General features: G+C 38.5%; 1 protein-coding gene across 3 annotated transcripts in view; it reads right to left on the reverse strand.

Moving 5' to 3' along the window:
• The window catches only part of LOC110677948 (zinc finger protein OZF-like), a 37309-nt gene that overhangs the window by 7592 nt on the left and 7583 nt on the right, over positions 1 to 22134 (reverse strand). The window contains exon 2 of one of the 3 annotated variants that reach the window (XM_021850025.1): positions 3993 to 5237. The exons of 1 other annotated variant lie outside the window; for it this stretch is intronic. In XM_021850025.1, the coding sequence (XP_021705717.1) occupies positions 4029 to 5237 (1209 nt within the window). In that variant the 3' untranslated portion in view covers positions 3993 to 4028. Of the gene's footprint in view, positions 1 to 3992; positions 5238 to 6818; positions 8280 to 22134 lie in introns of those variants that run through there. One more of the 3 variants, XM_021850024.1, reaches the window with a different exon arrangement.

The raw sequence follows: 22134 nt of genomic DNA on the forward strand, positions 1-22134 counted from the left end.
AGCATGATTGATCCTGCTCACATCACCCACCCCCGCAGGAGCAAGTGACGCGAGCAAAGGATCAAACACTACTAACCTATCTCGCAATCCGCGACACTATTATATCACGCCACGCGAGCGACGCGCAGCATGATTGATCCTGCTCACATCACCCACCCCCGCAGGAGCAAGTGACGCGAGCAAAAGATCAAACACTACTAACCCGATTCTCGATCCGCGACACTATTATATCACGCCACGCGAGCGACGCGTAGCATGATTGATCCTGCTCACATCACCCACCCCCGCAGGAGCAAGTGACGCGAGCAAAAGATCAAACACTACTAACCCGATTCTCGATCCGCGACACTATTATATCACGCCACGCGAGCGACGCGTAGCATGATTGATCCTGCTCACATCACCCACCCCCGCAGGAGCAAGTGACGCGAGCAAAAGATCAAACACTACTAACCCGATTCTCGATCCGCGACACTATTATATCACGCCACGCGAGCGACGCGCAGCATGATTGATCCTGCTCACATCACCCGCCCCCGCAGGAGCAAGTGACGCGAGCAAAGGATCAAACACTACTAACCTATCTCGCGATCCGCGACACTATTATATCACGCCACGCGAGCGACGCGCAGCATGATTGATCCTGCTCACATCACCCACCCCCGCAGGAGCAAGTGACGCGAGCAAAAGATCAAACACTACTAACCCGATTCTCGATCCGCGACACTATTATATCACGCCACGCGAGCGACGCGTAGCATGATTGATCCTGCTCACATCACCCACCCCCGCAGGAGCAAGTGACGCGAGCAAAAGATCAAACACTACTAACCCGATTCTCGATCCGCGACACTATTATATCACGCCACGCGAGCGACGCGTAGCATGATTGATCCTGCTCACATCACCCACCCCCGCAGGAGCAAGTGACGCGAGCAAAAGATCAAACACTACTAACCCGATTCTCGATCCGCGACACTATTATATCACGCCACGCGAGCGACGCGCAGCATGATTGATCCTGCTCACATCACCCGCCCCCGCAGGAGCAAGTGACGCGAGCAAAAGATCAAACACTACTAACCCGATTCTCGATCCGCGACACTATTATATCACGCCACGCGAGCGACGCGCAGCATGATTGATCCTGCTCACATCACCCACCCCTGCAGGAGCAAGTGACGCGAACAAAAGATCAAACACTACTAACCTATCTCGCGATCCGCGACACTATTATATCACGCCACGCGAGCGACGCGTAGCATGATTGATCCTGCTCACATCACCCACCCCCGCAGGAGCAAGTGACGCGAGCAAAGGATCAAACACTACTAACCTATCTCGCGATCCGCGACACTATTATATCACGCCACGCGAGCGACGCGCAGCATGATTGATCCTGCTCACATCACCCACCCCCGCAGGAGCAAGTGACGCGAGCAAAAGATCAAACACTACTAACCCGATTCTCGATCCGCGACACTATTATATCACGCCACGCGAGCGACGCGTAGCATGATTGATCCTGCTCACATCACCCACCCCCGCAGGAGCAAGTGACGCGAGCAAAAGATCAAACACTACTAACCCGATTCTCGATCCGCGACACTATTATATCACGCCACGCGAGCGACGCGTAGCATGATTGATCCTGCTCACATCACCCACCCCCGCAGGAGCAAGTGACGCGAGCAAAAGATCAAACACTACTAACCCGATTCTCGATCCGCGACACTATTATATCACGCCACGCGAGCGACGCGCAGCATGATTGATCCTGCTCACATCACCCGCCCCCGCAGGAGCAAGTGACGCGAGCAAAGGATCAAACACTACTAACCTATCTCGCGATCCGCGACACTATTATATCACGCCACGCGAGCGACGCGCAGCATGATTGATCCTGCTCACATCACCCACCCCCGCAGGAGCAAGTGACGCGAGCAAAAGATCAAACACTACTAACCCGATTCTCGATCCGCGACACTATTATATCACGCCACGCGAGCGACGCGTAGCATGATTGATCCTGCTCACATCACCCACCCCCGCAGGAGCAAGTGACGCGAGCAAAAGATCAAACACTACTAACCCGATTCTCGATCCGCGACACTATTATATCACGCCACGCGAGCGACGCGTAGCATGATTGATCCTGCTCACATCACCCACCCCCGCAGGAGCAAGTGACGCGAGCAAAAGATCAAACACTACTCTATATCGTATCGCGATTTCAGAATAAAAGGTTTTAACTACGCTAACGCTAACGCTAAAGGTTTTAACAAACATTTGAAAATTAGGTAAATTTGTTGTCACAAGTTTTATTAGGTCCTAACACCGATAAGGACTTTCCGAATAGATTATTGAAATACCCAAAAACGGCCGCTATGAAAAGCATAGATAGCGCCACGGTAGTCTTGTGTGTATGACAGAACAGCAATGCTGTCACAATGCTAAATCTCATATACGGTGGCGCCGCTGTTCTGATTGCCGCAAGAGCTACCTTCAATGATCCAGTGTTAGAGTAGGCGAAGACAACGAAAGGCACCGTCGATGGGGGTGACAATGGGTCTAGGGGGTGAGATTGGGTCAAAACGGAAAAATATGTTTTGTAAAATATTTCAGCTAATAACGCTGATATTACTAAAATTAATATTTCATATGTTAGGGAACATATTATTACACATAATTCATAACAATATACATTTTTAGAAATAGTAGTTTTTGTTTACTACATCAATAAACTTGCATGTTGAAACAGGATAAAATTTACAACATTAAATTTCTCCTGTACAAAGTATCACGCATGTACTCTAGCCTCTATCGTTGTATTAGTAGAATGTTGAAAGTCTTTTCATTACACATCACAGGTATTTTCTGGAATCTGTTTGATTTTCCCACAAAAAAATATTCTTTTTCGGTACGATGTCTAAAACATTGAAAATGGGGGTGACATTGGGTCAAGCAAGAACGATAGTAAATGAAATTCCAAGTCCATTTTTTTGACATTTTACGGTGCCGGGTGTTCTCTTTTTTCATTAGGATGTGATTATTCTTTCTATATACAGCATCTCTGAAACATCAAACAAGTCTACTTGAGTATTCCGTGCATTGAATAACAATACAACGCATTTCGACAACTTCTCAAACCAGCAACTGTGTTTCGTGCGCAGCAACATCGTAAATTTTTATCAAAAGGGTGTTTTTTTCTAAATTTGATTATTTATCAGTATTTTCATATTTCATAGAAACATCTCACGCAAGTACAAATGAGTTGGATCGCTGAAATATTGGGATTATGACGTCAACATCTGCCTGAATTGTAGTGATCGTGGAATGTCGCACCGAAATTTAACTATTTGCGAAGATTTAAAATAATCACTGTTTCAGTACACCTCTGGGGAACTGAATAGGCTTCATGGCAATGGTGATGAGACTTTGAAGACAATTTGAGGGAAAAAATAAGAAAATTTATTTAAACTTGACGATAAATGTTAGATTTACATATTTTTTCTCATAGATCTTCAATTTTTTGGTATAATCGTTCTTTAAAGTGGGTTTATTATATTTGTGAAACATCTTGGATATCTTTTTAACTTGTTTGCATCGTATTCCATCAATATTTTTCAGCTGTGAATGGTTTTGCAATCATTTTCTCAAAAACAAGTTATTTCAATTTCAATGACCCAATGTCACCCCCTCTATGGGGTGAGATTGGGTCATTTTTCATTCACTTGTGGTGCCGCTGTGAATAAATATTTGTCTTTAATCTTTTGAACAGTTGTTAATGTACCATCAAAGTACATACACACCAAATTTGAAGTTTATTGGAGTTAAATTGCGATAGTTATTCAAAATATAAATCGCACATATCCCTTTTTGACCCATTGTCACCCCCAACGACGGCAATTAATATGAGAAACCATTATCAATTAAATACTTTTACTCAGTCGCATGAAGTTTCGAAGCCTTGCAATAAAACCATATTAAAATACGTTTTATAATGTTTATTTACAGATAAGATTTCATCAATTGCTAGACTGTTGATTTTCTTCAAAAATTGAATGGCATTTCATATGCGATTTCAAAGTACTCTTCAATGTAAAAGCTTTCGAACAAATCTGGCATGCAAATTTCTTTTCCTGTGTATGGGTTAAATGATGGGTCGTAAGATGAGTTCTGGATCTAAAGCATTTGCCGCAAGTTTCACATTTATGAGGCTTCTCTCCGGTATGTATTAGGTTGTGCTTTTTCAACATCTGTTTGCAGAGAAATGCTTTGCCACAAACTTTACATGGATAAGGTTTTTCACCTCTATGCGCGCGTTCATGTAAAATATGCGAAGATAGATTGTTGAAAACTTTTCCACAGAAGGAGCAAACGTAAGTTTTATTTTTTGGAACGGCATAAGTCTTCGATTTTGGTTTAGACATTAGCTTAGGATTCCTTTCCTCGGGAAGTAAATGAGTTTGTTCATGACGCAAATAAAATATGCGAGTTTTGAATGTTGCTTCACATTTCGAACATTTGTATTGTGCTCCGGTGTGTACCGTTTTATGAGCTTGTAAATGTGTTTTTTGGGTGAAACTTTTGCCACAAATAGGACACATGAACATACGCCGTTCTTCATGAATTTGTACTATATGCCGTCTTAAAGCCTGCCTACAGCTGAAATCCTTTGAGCATAGCTTACACGGTAGTCTTTTTAGTGTACCCAGATGAGCTGATTCATGTCTTTCCCATTCCTTTTTGCGAGAAATCCATTTCAAGCACGTCCGGCATTGGAATCGCTTGGATCCATGCGTTCTTACATGTTGAAAATACTCGGTACTTTTTGTAAACTCTTCTTGGCATGTAATGCATGTGTACTTTTTGTTGTTTTTATTTTCACTACTTGATTGCTCTCCTTTAATACTAGCGCCGCGATTTTTATCGATTGTTTCAGATAATATATACTCATTATCATCTATTTCAAACGCATCTATCTTTTCATTTGTTTCGGTTGTTATGCAACCTTTGAAATCAATAGAATAGTCCGTATCTGCCAATACTTCAGCATTAACTTTTCCTTCAGGTTCTACTGTTGTTTCCAACATCTCAATTTTCACTGGTAAACTCATCAATGTCCTTAGTTTGGCATCTGTTTCCTCACAACGTTTGCGAAAGGTATAGGCTATTAGTAAATCTGCATAACATTTAGTGCAAATATGTTGCGGTAGGTAGTCGTTTTCAGAAATCTGTAAAAAATGTGATAAAAACAATTCTAAGTAAGCAAAACAGAATTATTGTTTTTTGAAAAAATATTTATTGTTTATTAGAAAAATTGTACCTACTCTCAGTATGAAGAAATATAAAACAGATTTTGTTGATTTGGTATATGGGATGTTATAGATTTTTTGGGTATTCATTAATTACAATTCATATGTAACGTCAAAAGTGACATCAAAGTGCATTTGATAACTGTGTTTTTTACAGAAAACTGACGATTGATTGCTTTTTAATTGTAACATGTTGCAGAGTCGCAATTAATTTTTTTTTTTGCCATAAACAAAATTGCAATGAACGAATGATCACTGTACAGTCTATTAGAAATATGAAATTCTGTTAAACTACAAAATAGTTTGCAAGTCATGCAAAGACGTCTTTGGTTCATGTATTGTACATTACAATCACAATGAAAAAACATTATGGTACCATTTGTTAACCTTCGGGCGCTGTCACGCTGTTGTACTTTGTACAACAGTTGTTAATTGTATGCTATCATATTGTAACCAAAATATATTCCTCAAGAATCTTCTTAAGTACAAAACTCGACAGTTTTGTTTACAGTATGACCCTTTATTATGCGGTAAAATCGACAAATATACATGGAAGCCGCATAATAATGAACGCACTGGACGCACAATATACGGTTCGAGTAGAGATTTTGAAATCGGTATTCTTAAAATCCAGATATTTTCGAAACTTGGGATCTTCAGTAAAATTGTTCTGCAGGTGGAGCGCTATCTGATGGTACCTCATTCAATTCGGAATTTGACCGCTAGGTGACACTAGTGAGTACTTTTGCCTTGCGGATAACTCAGGAGCTTGTATGTTTAGAAAAATGAAACTTTTGTTTTGCATATATTTCAGGAGCCTGATCACATAGAAAGTTGGCGTCCTCGGCAAAATTGTTTTGTAGTACAAGATCTATTATTTTTCGAGCAAGTTGATTCGAAATTTTATAACAATGTGGCGCTAGTGAGTATGACAATTTTGTTTTGCGGATATATCAGTATCCTGACCACTTGAAAACGAAAATTTCATGTTCACTAGCGCCACCTGATAGCAGAATCTCGAAATTCTTGGCTCAAATAATGATATCTCTTGAGCTACTGAACAACTTTGCCTAAAACGTTATCTTTCTAAGTGGTCAGGTTCCTGAGATAAACAAAACATAACTTTCATGCTCACTAGCCGCCTGGTGGCGGAATTTCGTATCTGAGTGACCACCTCATGTCAGCCTTCAATCTCCTTAACAACTTTGCTGAAGGTGATTTTTCTATATTTAATCTGGATCACGAGGTATTTCATGTTGAACATGGATAATCAAGGGTGTTGTACAAAGTACAACGCGCGACTACTCGCGTTACAAAAATTGGCGCGACGACCGAGAGGTTACATAGTGTAACGATAATAAAATAATAGTCTGGAGTAAGAAAGTGTGACAGTACGTGTATAATGTATTGGAAAAAGCGTGGCAGAGGAGGATGGGGAGGTCTAGAAATCCCGAAAAACGAGGGACGTCATATTTGAATAGTCTCTAATTGAAAGAGGGGTTTAAAATTGATGTCGAGTCTGACGTATGTATGCAGTTTATTTTAGAGAGCCTAAACATGGATTTCGGACACTAGAATTTACATTCTTCATTTTTAACGTATTACAAAAACGATATTTTTTTATTCACAGTCTCATTCTCCTTCCTGACAAACTAGATGACTTTTCATGTGTGATTTCAAAGTACGTTTCGAGGCAAACGCGTTGGAACAGATTTGACATGAAAATTTTTTCTCGTGTGTATGCGTTAGGTAGTGAGTTGTCAAGTGTGCTTTTATTCGGAAACATCTACCGCAAGTTTCACATTTGTGGGGTTTTTCTCCCGTATGAATAAGCATGTGATTTTTCAGCATTATGTTAGCTAAAAAGGCTTTGCCGCAAACTTGACATTTGTAGGGTCTTTCACCTGTATGTCTTCGCAAATGTAAAACGTGAGAATTAATGTGACTGGAAATTTTTCCACAGAAGGGACAAATGTAAATATCATTGGAGGATTTGTTTTGAGGTTTAACAGCTTTTGCTTTTGTTGAAGTATAATTCCTTTCTGATGGAGGTAAATGAATCTGTTGGTGACGTTTATACGATATATAGCTTTTGAATTTTGCATCACATGTTGTACAACAGTATTGTGCTTCGCTATGGACACTTTGATGAGCTTGCAAATGCGTTTTTTGAGCAAATCTAACCCCACAAATAGTACACTCAAATCTTCGATTATTTTGATGCTTTTCTATTATATGCCGAACCACAGATTGTTTGTGACTAAACTCTTTCCCACAAAGATTACACGGTACTCTTTCGGGAGTACTTAAATGTTTCGCCTCATGCCTTTTCCACACTGTTTTGCGTGAAAACCATCTCGAGCACGTTTTACACTGAAACCGCTTTGCACCGTGCGTTCTAATATGTTGGAAATATTCCATTACTTTGGAAAACTGTGCCTGACATGTATCGCAAGTAAATGTTTTTGGCGATTTCTTTATTATGCGCCGTCTGCGTTTGTTCGTAACATCTGGTTCTACGTTACATGACTCTTCTTCAATGACCAATTCCTGTTCCAATTTGCATATACCCGTATTCGGCTCTGATTCGGGTAATGATTCATGGTCGATATCGTTGAACGAGTCCAATGTTTCAAACATTTCAGGAATATCCGATTCTTTGCTGAATGACTCGCTTGCTACCAACAAAACATTTGCTATTTCACTAAGATTTGAATCTGCTTCGAGAAATATTCCATTTTTGCATTCATTAGGAGAATCTAACATTTCAAGAACTTCAGGATTATATGCGACTTCAGGTGACATTATCGAATCAAGTATTTCTATTTTTATTGGCACTTTTGAAAAAGTTCGTAGTTTTGCATCAGTTTCCTCGCATCGCTTCCGAAAGGTGTAGGATGTTTGCAAATCTGCAAAACAATTGGTGCAAATATGTTGAGGGAGACCATCGTTTTCAGTAATCTGAAAAATGGAAATAGAATACTATGAAGTTGATAGTTTTGAGCTTTATTTTGAATTGTGAGAAAAATATGGTGAAAGCTTAAAGTTGAGAGCTCTTTAATTGTCATAAATTTCCATTAACATATATATTATCGATACAATGGGTCATTAAAATAACCAACATGTTCGCTATGAAAAGCATAGATAGCGCCACAGTAGTATTGTGTGTTTGACATAACAGCAATGCGGTCACAATGTAAAATGCCAAAATTGGTTATCACGCTCAATGGTATGGGTTTCCTGGTGTAGATGTGGTTGTGAAACTCAGAGGAAAACAATATGCACTGTCTCAAAAACACCCAGAACATGAGGGATTTTTTTCAAATTGCCCCACATTTCCATATACATTTTAATGAGTCTAGTTTCTCTGGGGAAAACATAAATAAACTGTGTATGACGAGCGTATGTAAGTGTTCGCGCGTTTAAATGTCACTAAACTCTATGACGACGTCGTTGTGTTGATGCGTTAAATGCCGAAAGAGTTATCCAAGTAACATTGGTTGCTGAATTACAGCTTATTCAGCTTAAGGTGAAGATGAATCGAAGCCAAACTTCAAATTTTCAAGAGCACAAATCTGGAGAACTAAACATCCATTTTAGTTGAAAACTTAATCGATTGGTCACTCGCTGGTTTGAGTTTTCAGTTCTCCAGACTTGTGCTCTTAAAAATTTGAAGTTTGGTTTCGATTAATCTTCACCTTAAATGCTGTTTATACTGCCTCTTTTCAGCTGAGTAAACTGTTATTCAGCTACCATTGTTACCGGGGTAACTACAACAAAGCTGGTAGCAAAAATGGGCACCGAAAAAAGTTATTTTAGTGGCCAGATTTGAGAAATAAGTGACTAAAAAGTGACTTTCGATTTTCGAAAAAGTGACTAAAAGTGACTTGAAAATCAAGTCATAATCAATTTTATTTCAATTCTATTATACTGTTTTACGATCAATATCAATTCAATTCCAAAATTAAAAGATATTGCCTACATTTGTTTTAAACTTCATTGTTAATATTTTCGTACATAATCCTTTTATAGCAGATTTTCAATCTTTTCAAAATTTTGTGTCTTTTATATTACCAAAGTATGTTATTTTGTAAATTTTAATAAGAATTTGGAACATTTGTAAAATTAGAATTTTTGTCATTTCACATTTCCATTAAAACTCCAGCTCTTCTACCTCATAAAATCAATATTTTTATGCATTAATCAATATTTCAAATAAAATATGATGACAGAAAATCGAATTTGAATGTAATACTGCTTAAAACCGCGTCCTTTAAACGACGACTAAGGAAGAACAAATGGTTGATATAAGCCTGGATGACAATGCAATTTTTCATCAGTAAGTTTAATGGGAGGTACGTGTGGTCGAATTCACATTCTAAGACTTCCTCGTGAAATTACGACAAGTATCTGCTCGTTTTGCCGTAAATTTCTTATTACCTTAAAACCGCGTCCTTTAAACGACGACTAAGGAAGAACAAATGGTTGACTTTGGAATTTTGTGTATTTTTTTTGTAGCTCGGAAATTAAAATGATTTTATTTTTGGCTTAAACCTTGACTCATAACATGCATATGAGAAAAGTTTTTTATGATTTTTGAAACTTTTTTGTATTATTGAAAATTGTTTGAAAAATTGTATTCTTATATAACCTTCAAATGCCTGGGATTCATTTAACGTGTATTATAAAAAATCGTACCTTTCATATTTTTCTACGATCAACCTATCACAGAAGAAGAGCCTGATGGTATTGAAATGATTTCAAATCTGTTTTTTCCGTTAGTTACACGGAAAATAAAAAAAGTTCCAGAAAAAAATTGAAAAAATCATATTTTCAAAAGTATAGTAAAAACTCTAATTTTTATTATTGTCAAAAATCAGTAACCAGAAGAGGCTTCAAAAAAAAAATTGAAAAGGATAGGGATGTTCAAAAATAAAAATAATAAAAATCAAAAACCAAAATTCATAAATTTGCGAAGAAAAATAAATCATTGCCCAAACCGTGTTTAGAATGATTTTAGACAACGAAAAATTATATTTAGATCGAAAACAAAAATTTGGGTATTAGAGGGTTAAATTATAACAGATTTTGTATCAATTTTGTTCAGTGTGGAAGGAATTGTATTATATTTTTTTGTTATTTTAACTACTAACCCGCCAAAATTATAACATATTTTGTTCGAAAAAATGCGCTAACTGAGTAACAAAATCTGTTACAACCCTTTTGGGTTGTCTTCAGGGAAATGCCAAGAAAAAAATAATATTTATTTGTGAAAAATTTTGAAAAATTTGCGAAGAATTTCTAAAAAAAATCTTAGTGTAATTTCTGATGAAACTTGTGTGAGTAATAATGATGAATACCTACGATGATCTCTGAAAGATCTCTTGGATTCTTGAAGAATATATTTCTTGGTAAATTGTTATGATAATAAAAAATGCTGGAGAAATTTCTAGAGGAATCTAATGATGAATCCCAGATGCCATTAATCGAGGAATTCTTGGAAAAGATTTTATCCAATAATACCTTGAATTTGCTTAACTAGCTTGAGCAATTCCGCAGAGTAATTGTGGATGAATTTTTGAGAGAATCCTTATAAAAATGCCTGGATTAAATATAAAAAGACGTAGGAATTATTATAGGGTTTCTTGTAAAAATGACGATTTTTTCGAAAACTCTGCAATAAACCTTTGGGGAAGAACTTTTGTAAGACCTGCGGAAAGAATCCTAGAAGTAACGCTTGGAGAAATCTGTGAAAGAATCAGTGGAAAGACATCTGGAGGAAATACTGAGATTTTTTCTTCAGAGTAATCTCTGTGCAAATTACTGGAGGTAGTAGCGTAGGAATGCTCTAAAATGTTTAGTACCAAATTCAGAAGAAATTCCTCTAAGCTTCTATTGAAAAACTGGTGGCGTTCCTGGTGGAGTTCTTGAAATTATTCCAGAAGGAATCTCTGGATAAATAGTTACGTAATAGTCTCTGAAGGTTTCTCTGGAGCCTCTAGAATGTTGCACCAGAATTCACTGCAAGCAGATTAACTATCGCTTTCCGACGACTTCAATCGACAGTTTCTTTATGAAAAAGCGTTTTTATAAAGAGTAATTCAATAAACAATGTTTCAAATAGTCTACTTTTTCAAAACCAGTTTAAATTTTTTTGGTTATTTTGCAACAGTAAATTGATTGGTTACCAATAGTTTTACAATTCAAAAAGTTAGTTGACTTTGGAAAATATAGAAATAATCTAATAGTATTCCTCTGGTTCGGTTTGCTTCAAGTTCGTCAAAAATTAATGGAGCTCTGGAGCTACCATGGGAAAGACAAGGTTAAGGCAAAAAAGTGACTATAGATACCATATTGATTATAATATCTTTGGAGACCTTAACTAAAAATAAACACTTTTTAGAGATATGCATTGAACTAGTATCCAAGCCTTAAAAAGATCTGCTTTCCTGAAAATATACTATTTTTGCAATTCTAAGTCATACTTCCTTATTTAAACAAGTCTTATTCGGAATAATAAAATTAACTAATAATTAATTGACTGAATATCTCAAGTAGTGTTGTAATAGCGGCGTAGCCAAAAGTTTTTTTAATTGAACAAATTTTGTTTACAAAAAGGACATATTCTGCCATAATAATTACTGGTTCAAAGTAATTTCCCTGCATATAGCCGGAATCTGTTGATAATTCTAGGTTGAATAAAATTCCCTGATAATTCCAGGTTTTACCAGGTAGTAGACACCCTGCTAACTTAAAACTTAGCTTAAATTAAACAGGCCGATTCATAATTTTCTCCCAAAAATGTACAGTGAGAGGCAAAATAAAGTGCCCACCTTACCAGTTTTCGAATTTCTCTCATTGATTTGGTTCAAATTAAAGTTAACACACCTAAATCTTATGTGATATTTTATTTTTGATGTTCTTTTAAAGTTGCACTTACGAAATTTTGATTAAAAAAAGAATTTTACTTAAAGAAAAAGAAAATCAATTTGTATTGAAAAAAAGTAGTGACAAAAATAAGTGCCCACTTCCTTCTTGGCCCCAGAAAAGATGATTTAAGAAAAATAAAAAGCAATTTAATAGTTAATGTGTCCTCCTTTGGCCTTAAGGACTTGCTGGAGGCTCTTCGGCATGCTTTTCACCAGGTTTTGTAGGTGTTGTGGATCTAGTTCTTCCCAGGCGCGCTCCAAGGCTTCAAAATAATTATTTTTGTTGGTAACACCAGTTTTTTCAACCCTGGCATCGAGAATCGCCCACAAATTCTCGATGGGGTTGAGGTCTGGGCTTTGTGGAGGCCATTCCAGCGGTTTAATCCGACAAGACCGGAAAAAAGACTTGGTCTTCTTTCCAGTATGCTTCGGGTCGTTGTTCTAGAGAAATATGAATTTCTCTTCAAGGCCCGTCTGGATCAGCGAAACCTCCAGATTTTCCAGCAAGATGTTAATGTAGGAATCTGCCGTCATTATTCCGTCGATTTTCACGACGCTTCCTACTCCACTCCATGAAAAACACCCCCAGACCATCACATTTCATCACATCACACTTCCATGCGTCACCGTTCCTTGGATGTGGCGCTCCTGAAGCTCGAGCTGTCTAACCGAGAGCGGCGGGCTCGTGTGTGATGCAGAGCACCACATCCAAGGAACGGTGAAGCATGGAGGAGGAAATGTGATGGTCTGGGGGTGTTTTTCATGGAGTGGAGTAGAAAACCTCGTGAAAATCGACGGAATAATGATGGCAGATTCCTACATTAACATCTTGCTGGAAAATCTGGAGGTTTCGCTGATCCAGACGGGCCTTGAAGAGAAATTCATATTTCTCTAGAACAACGACCCGAAGCATACTGGAAAGAAGACCAAGTCTTTTTTCCGGTCTTGTCGGATTAAACCGCTGGAATGGCCTCCACAAAGCCCAGACCTCAACCCCATCGAGAATTTGTGGGCGATTCTCGATGCCAGGGTTGAAAAAACTGGTGTTACCAACAAAAATAATTATTTTGAAGCCTTGGAGCGCGCCTGGGAAGAACTAGATCCACAACACCTACAAAACCTGGTGAAAAGCATGCCGAAGAGCCTCCAGCAAGTCCTTAAGGCCAAAGGAGGACACATTAACTATTAAATTGCTTTTTATTTTTCTTAAATCATCTTTTCTGGGGCCAAGAAGGAAGTGGGCACTTATTTTTGTCACTAATTTTTTTCAATACAAATTGATTTTCTTTTTCTTTAAGTAAAATTCTTTTTTTAATCAAAATTTCGTAAGTGCAACTTTAAAAGAACATCAAAAATAAAATATCACAAAAGATTTAGGTGTGTTAACTTTAATTTGAACCAAATCAATGAGAGAAATTCGAAAACTGGTAAGGTGGGCACTTTATTTTGCCTCTCACTGTAGCTCAAAATAGTGAAAAAAAAAGTGACTTTTTGACGAAAAAAGTGACTTTAGTTGAAATGGCTTCAAAAAAGAGACTTTAAAGTGACTGGCCTCAAAAAAGTGACCAAGTCACTAAAAAGTGACTCGCTACCAGCCTTGCTACAATGATCCATTCTAAACCAGGTTCAAATGAATTCCAATAGGGTCCTAAAACCTAATAAAATATTGATTTTATTAAATAACACTATAGAGCGTTTTCGGGCTACTAGTTTGGAAAATTTTCAACAGTTCCATGCTGAAGATGTTTGGAAGATTCCCGGTCGATCCAGAATCATTTCGTAATAGAAATTTCGTATTTTTTACACGGTGTACGAATGCGAAAATGGCAACTTTGGCAAAGAAAGCTCTCAGTTAATGGAAGTAGTGGAAGTGCCCATAAGAATACTAAGCTGAGACGCAGGCTCTGTCCCAATAATGCCAAAGAAGATGATCTTGCCCTAAAAGCCATTGGTAACCGAATGTGTAGCTTATTGTTACTGAGCAAACGAATGAAATAATACATTATTTGACAATGCTATGATGAATATAAAATCCTACATCAGATAAACAAAAGTCACACTTTTATCATTGTCCATCGACCACCATTTGAAGGTGAAACAATTTGGAATCAACTTCCAAGATTACAATAAAACTTCAAAGGCACAAATCTCGCGAAGAAAGCATCCAACAACAGTGTACTTTTTATTTTGGTTTTGTGCTAGTGCTAGGAAGCTTAAAATAGGGAGGTCAGAAACGTTTGTCAATTATTTATCCAGTTTAGTGCCTTTGAAAACGTGAGTAGGCACACAAGTCGGCCATTGTAGCGACCATATTTGGATTCCGAGATGTTTCGCATGGGGTTTGTTCGCGTTTGACGTTTACACACTACCGCCATCTGTTGGCCCATCGGCTAAACATACCAATTTTAGCATTGGGCATACATATCCTCGTGACTATGATTTTGATCGCGTTTTGTTCTAAGTGTTACGTCTGTTTGTGTACATTTAAAAAAAATCCAAACATCATTGCTACGTGAAAAAACACGTAAGCGCCAAAACATGTTCATTCCGTCAAGTTTACCTGTCGAAGGTAATTACTACCGGACAACGAATGAATGTGAAATTAAACACCGGTATCTTGCATCGAATCTACCTGTAGACCTTACGTGGAAAAACACGTACCTACTTTCCAAGTTCATTGTATGGTATTCATGCGTCAGGTGAACTGAAAACGAAATCTGGTGTGGAATAACGTATGCTCTCGATGCTCTCAGGTTCATTTTGACAGCTTCGATTTCTTCATTCAGTTTGTTTTGTACTAAGTGTGAAAAGAACGGGCTGGCGCTAAGTGTGAAAATTTCTAATGTTGACAACAAAAATGCATAATGCATAAACATAAAAGAGGTAATAATTGATAAATTATTACCTAAGATCATGGTAAGCTTTGAGCACGACGTTTATGTATAGATTTGTTTGTCTTCTTTATTAGGTAAAGGGCGATTTTCATCGGATTGCACCCGCTGTTTGCTTTATAACGATTCACCTAGGATACTCGAATTCTCAACATGGCTCCGCAAGTTTATACTCATCATACAACTAGAGATAATATGTATCGACAAATTGTAATAAATATTTGAAAGTGATAGTGTTTCAATGACATATTTTTATCAACAACAACAAAAAAAAAACATTGCAAAAGAGAAAAATAATTCCGAAACAAACATTGCTACTATTCAAAGTTTCAGTAATATTCACTAGGAAAACATCTACAATCCAATGTAATGCTTTGTAAAAGGTACTAATAATTCACGTAGCTGCTTCGTGAATCTTTAGTAGAACGGAAAAAGTTCATCAGTACAGGAGTTCATTCTGTGTCACCTATGATTCACGTAGAGCCTACGTGAAAAGTGCGATGGAAAAATACTACGCATGTTTCCACGTAAGCTTGACGTGTGGATTATTTTGAGTGTATGATCCTACTCCATCTCTATTGTGGTCCATTCACTTGCCAACGAGTTACATATTCCGTTACCGATGGCTTTGAGGGCGAGATCATAAATTATGCGAAATCTATCACATCAAACATGGGGCCTTCCTTAGCCGAGTGGTTAGAGTCCGCGGCTACAAAGCAAAACCATGCTGAACGTGTCTGGGTTTGATTCCCGGTCGATCCAGGATCTTTTCGTAATGGATATTTTCTTGACTTCCCTGGGCATAGAGTATAATCGGTATAATCCTACCTGCCACACGATATACGAATTCGAAAACGGCAACTTTGGCAAAGAAAGCTTTAAGTTAATAACGGTGGAAGTGCTGATAAGAACACTAAGCGCAGAAGCAGGCTATGTCCCAGTGAGGACATTTAAAGCTAAGAAGAAGATAACATCAAAATTAGGATATTGAAGCGCAATAAAATTGTGTTATACTTAGACAAACATGTTCTTTCGATTGAGGGTTTCCCAAACTTTTTGACTTTCGCCCCCTTGATATGTTATTAAAGAAACGATATATTGTGTTTAGATTCTGATTTGCATCTTATCATTGATCAAATTATCAAATTTACGTGTTGAGTACTTGAAACGTGTTCAAAATGTTAGGAACAATTAAAATATTAAGTAACGCAAAATTTGTCAATTGAAGACCCTCTCCCTCCCCCACAAGTAACAGCTATTGTATGGAAGGTTTAAAATTATATTGAATTGTTCCTCCCCAAAAGTAGCATATTTGGAGTCAACAGTTCAGCGTCTTCAGGTAGATCACTCGCAACGTGCGTCAACGACCTATTGTTGACAGTATTCATTACTTCACATAATGTAGTACGCAGCATCAAATCTGTTGGGTGTCTTTCTTAAAGCATCGCACGTAGAGCATTTTTTACAGAGCGCACGAACCGCTTCCAACATCCTCTAAAGTGCGGAGCACCGGGTGGGATGAATTTCCACTGTACACCTCTAACACTCATCGAATCCTCGATCTGCAGTTGATCTAATGTTTTTACTAGCCTTTTTAGTTCTTGATCTGCGCCAGTAAAATTTGTCCCGTTGTCTGTCATAATGCACTGCGGTAACCCACGGATTGACATAAAGCAACGGATGGCCATAATGCAGCAATTTGTGTCCAGCAAAGGTACTACTTCAAGATGTGTAGCTGAAATCTCGTTCAATTTTGACAGATGAGCGATATTGACATATGCAAATCGACGAAAATCGGTAGTTTATATAAATAACCGAGACTCGGCAATCTATTTTTCCGGAACATTCAGCAAACAAATCTTTTTACTGAATTTCGGCAAATTGCATCTGTCAAAACCGAAAAATCAGAGCTGCCGGACACAACATGTGCTTGAAATGTTTTAAAACGTTCTTAGAAAGAGGAAGAGCACCTACATGTAAGTATTCACATGAAAAATGTTTTATGGCGTATATTTGTGCGTAATAATGATTCATTCAGACGAGTCAGCTCAGTTAATGCTATTTTTATTACATTTTCAGAAATATTTCCTGGAACTTCTACTCCTCCATGGTCGTGCTGCGATTTCTTCTTTCTTCTTTCTTTCCTGGCGTTACGTCCCCACTGGGACAGAGCCTGCTTCTCAGCTTAGTGTTCTTATGAGCACTTCCACAGTTATTAACTGAGAGCTTACTATGCCAATGACCATTTTTGCATGCGTATATCGTGTGGCAGGTACGAAGATACTCTATGCCCTGGGAAGTCGAGAGAATTTCCAACCCGAAAAGATCCTCGACCGGTGGGGTTCGAACCCACGACCCTCAGCTTGGTCTTGCTGAATAGCTGCGCGTTTACCGCTACGGCTATCTGGGCGTGCTGCGATTATGTGCTTGAAATGAAAAAGAACGAAATTTAATCTAATTTAATTAATGGTGTGATGTTTTGTAACGCAATAATACATTTGTTTTGAATAAATTTGTATTGATGATTGAAATTTGTATGTTTTTTTAATTTTTTCTTCTTATTCTTCTTTCAATTAAAAATATTATCGTTTTGTCGAATTTCGGTAGTGGTGTGCCGAGATTTTCAGCAATGGATTACTGATATTTTCGTCAAATTTTGACAGCTGGGTTGATTTAATATTTTGCAGCTCAATCGGCACTTTGAACTTTTACCGAGATTTTTGCCGAAATCTCAGCTGTTGAGTTCTCGGCAATTGGGTCCTAAAATGTTTAATGAATTCTTGTTTTTATTTAATCATACGAAAGAGCATGTTATTGCAACTACTTAAGCAAGTTTTCCAGCTCAAATAACGGCTATCACATTTTTAAATTTCAATTTAAAAAATGGTTCCGAATATGAACCTTGACACTTGTGATCTTGTTTGATATTCACTTTTTCGACAAAAATGCCACAGGGCATATAGTTTTAACACTGGGATTGTTCCTATCTGACATTTCGGAAGGGACACGGAAAACAAAATATACCCAACATTTGAGTTTAAACCAAAGGGTGTGACAAAATCTCAAAAATCATAAAAAATCTCGAAGACTTATTCAAACAGACTCAAATCAGAAAAGTTAACAAACTTTCTTTATCAATCCTACGTGTGTCACAGACGAAATTCTACACATTCCGCTCTAAACCAACTTGATTTTTCAATTTTGGAACGTTTAATATCCGGATTTACAAAACGACGAAAGTAAGATTCCCCACTTTCGCAACCTAACCGCTACTTTCGCCGCTCCGTTGTATGGGAAACAAAGTGACTTAACCACGAATGAAAACAAAACACTACTTGAGTCGATTTTACAGTGGTACAAAAACGTCGTAAGTAACTGATTGAAACGGCTTATCATTTTGTCATACAATTTTTGTGGGAAGTGATAGGAACTACCTTGAGTTTTAACGCGAGTTGATTGCATGCAAAATTTAAGCTATGTACACGGTAAAAAATGTTAAAAAGGGGATTCATTTTAAAACAGTTTTAGAAGAAAGGTTGTGATTCTTCTTAATTAATTTTCTCAAAACCGTATGAGAGTTACTTACGTCGATTTGAAAAAAGTAATCGAGAAATGTTGTTGTACTTAAACCAGTGGAAATCATTTAAAAATTGAGTAAACATGTGTTTCTGCCCTAAACTTAAGCCTTTGGTACTAAAATTGAGACAGGGCTTTAGGACTCTATTATTTTTGCCGGCCTCGGCGAAATAAATTAAATGTGTACCTTGCAAATCTGTTTCACCAGATCCGTCAGCTCGACGTCGTCATCTTCAGCACATAAAAAAGCGTGATTGTCAAAGGATGCAGTATCGCTTGGTTCGATCAAGCCATGAACCGTCCAAGTGAATATTGAATTGTTTTCAGTGGTACAATCAAACCTGCGTTGTTCGAGCCTATCAGCATACAGGGACGAGCACCTTGCACAGCAGCCATTGGTGGTAGTTCGAGATTTTGCACAGAACGAATGTAATTTGCTCTGTACCATTTTGCTTGAACTGCAGGACCAGAGATATCTAATGAGAGCATCATCGAATCTTCTTCCTTATGATATACCGTTCGTCCAACGATTATTCAGAGAAGACGTTGGCCTTTGAAGTCCAATCTTCGCAGCAACGGTAGCGTCCATCATTGACAAAGATGAACCTTCATCAAATAGCGCGAAGACTTCTTCGACGTAATTTGGACCTTTGATCCTCACTTTTCCAGCACGTTTTTACCATTCACGTTGCATACATTCGGCATACTAGGCGGGAAGCTTCTAGGTGACTCATCGCTGTGTACCAATTCGTGATGATTTTTGCCACAAACTGAACACTTTTTAGAAGATTTACAGTTTTTGCTGGCATGATCCGATTTCAAGCAAATGTAGCACGCTTTGCACGATCGGGCGGTGGTTCTACGTTGAGCTATAGAAAGTCCCCGAAATTACTTGCATTTGTCCAGATTGAAGTGGGAACATACCGAACACAGTGGACACTTCTTCGGTGTTTCCTCATCCCGGCTGTTCGCATTGCATACAACCGGTTTTGGCTTCGCTAGGTAGTTTACTTTCCTGGGACCGAACGATGGATTCAAACTGGCCAACTGGTTGTCCATCTCATCCTCCAACCAACGAGCGAAAGTGTTGAAATCCACCACGGTATCTTCCTTCATCAATGCTGCCTTATGGCGAATCCACATTTGCTTACTGAAATCAGGCAGTTTTTCAGCAAGGGTTTAAATGAGTTCTGGGTTATTATCCGCCTTGGCGTTCTGCATCGCGACCATGGTACCTACTACAGCATTGTGGAAAGTCCTAAATGATTCGATGTTGTCTTCTTTGACGCTCTTTAAATTTCGCAGTGCTTGCAATCGATTGACCACAACCCATTCCGTGCGTCCAAAGTTCAATTTCAGCATCCTCATGATCTGAGCGACGTTGTCAGGAGAAGACAACAGCGATTCCACAGTCGTGCGTGCCTTACCTTGTAACGCTTTATTCAGTCACCTGATATTGTCTCGATCTGTTGGAATTCCTCAGTGGACATTTTGAATTCAGTTTCGAAAATCATCCACTTCATGATGTCACCAGAAAACGACGGCAAGTCCTTGACGTTTCTTTCTTGCAGTGCCTTGAATGCTTCGTACAGGATTGCATTCACGCCAGGTTCGGGAATAGGTTCATCATTCGCTGCAGGCTCGCGAGACAATCGTTCTCCACGTCATTTCCGATCGGGGCTGAGACATGTTCTGCAGTTCGCTGGATTGATTTTTTCTGCTGCTGTTCACGTACAGGAGTACGAAACATGGTCGGTTGATGTGGAAGTTGAAGAAAGAAATTTTCTAGTCGCTTTGGTACTACGCCTCTAGTTTCTCTGCTAGAGCGGCGCAACTGTTGTGCCATATAAAGCCTGGTATCCACATCCTAAGTAGAGCGGTCAAGTACCAATGAGAATATATACCGAGGTGAGGAAGACGACATTTAGTGTGCGTGACATCCGTATACGGTGCAAAATGCTTCACAACTACAAGCGAGCGAGCTCCCATAAGAGGCCGGGTAAATTAGTGACGTAGTTATTTTTGTTTACGTTTTTGCTCTTACTAATACGTAGCCATTTCTTCTTCTTCCACACCTTAATATATATTCTCATTGGTCAAGTACAATTTGTTGCTAATTACCAAAGTAATTTTGACAGCTGATCCAGAATGAGCGAAGTGTCACTTTTACTTGCGGAATAATTGAGCGGCACATTTTTTCGTACGGAATAGTGACAGCTCCATTTGATTTATACAGCAGGCGTTACCAATGTTACGAAATCAGCTCTACTTGTCAACTGGATACAGCTCAAGTAATTTGGACAGTTGAAGTATTTCTTGGCCATTACTTGTCCTATCCTTTTGCACAGTACTTACGAAGTGGATACTACCCATAAACCGGCGTTTGGCATTCGAAGGACCAATGTAAAATAAAGTCGGCGGAACGGAATGGCCACAGCTTGAAGGCCACCGTCAGCACTCACCTGCCTGCAGCTGCTACAAATGTACTACTTGTGGGATTTTACCAGCCAAACTTAAATGAAATGCTTCAAAGTACTTTTAACTAATTTTATTTTACATTAAGTTTTAGAGCTAATTTAACATTAAGGTTACTAATTGTAATTGTAATTGTAATTGCTCAATCCACACCCTGGCAGACAATTATCCGCCCATCTAGACACGGGCTGGGTGAGGACCTACCAAGCCTCCCCCGTTAACATGTCCTATACCGTTTAGCACACCGGGATCTTCCACAAGCAGGCGCCGGAATTAAAGCGGTCCCACAAGCTTCAGATACATTAAATAGATATAGTCCCTCTGGCACTAAACCGAATAGCGGCCTTCATATCATCACTAGCACTGCCTATCCCGCACGCCAAACAAAATGCCGGAAGTAGCGTGCCGTGTAGAACATCCGATGTTCTGCACAGCACATCACCTCCGACACCATGCTCAACGTACAGCAAAGACATCGCTAATAAAAAGCGGAATGCGTCATTCGATTCAGTGCCAGAGGGACTATAAATGTAACGAAGAGAAAATGAAAAGATAGTAGAGATGGTTTGGTTGTTGGATTGCTGAAACGAGAAGAAATAAAGTCATTACGTTAAAACGTGGTTTTTATAGTTGAATAAATGTATCGATAGTTTCTCATCTGTTTCTTTTCCGTGTCGTAGTTGCGTCGATTCTATCCACCTCGAGTTTTGTCGTCTCCGCTCGAGCAATGAGGACCGCGATGAAATGAAAATATAAAAATATGACCATTAGTGTTTATCTATTATTTAATGTGGTTCTCATTTGCTTTTAAATACCTAAGTAACATGTGAACTCTGCCTCTATCAGAAAATTCTAATGAATTATATTTTATTCTCCTGCACTTTCCCTAACACAAAGTATTCCTATTTAGTAAGACATTTACAAGTGCAAAAGCGCAAATAAAAG

This window comes from Aedes aegypti, chromosome 3, assembly GCF_002204515.2.
Source record: "Aedes aegypti strain LVP_AGWG chromosome 3, AaegL5.0 Primary Assembly, whole genome shotgun sequence".
Classification (NCBI taxonomy): Eukaryota; Metazoa; Arthropoda; class Insecta; order Diptera; family Culicidae; genus Aedes; species Aedes aegypti.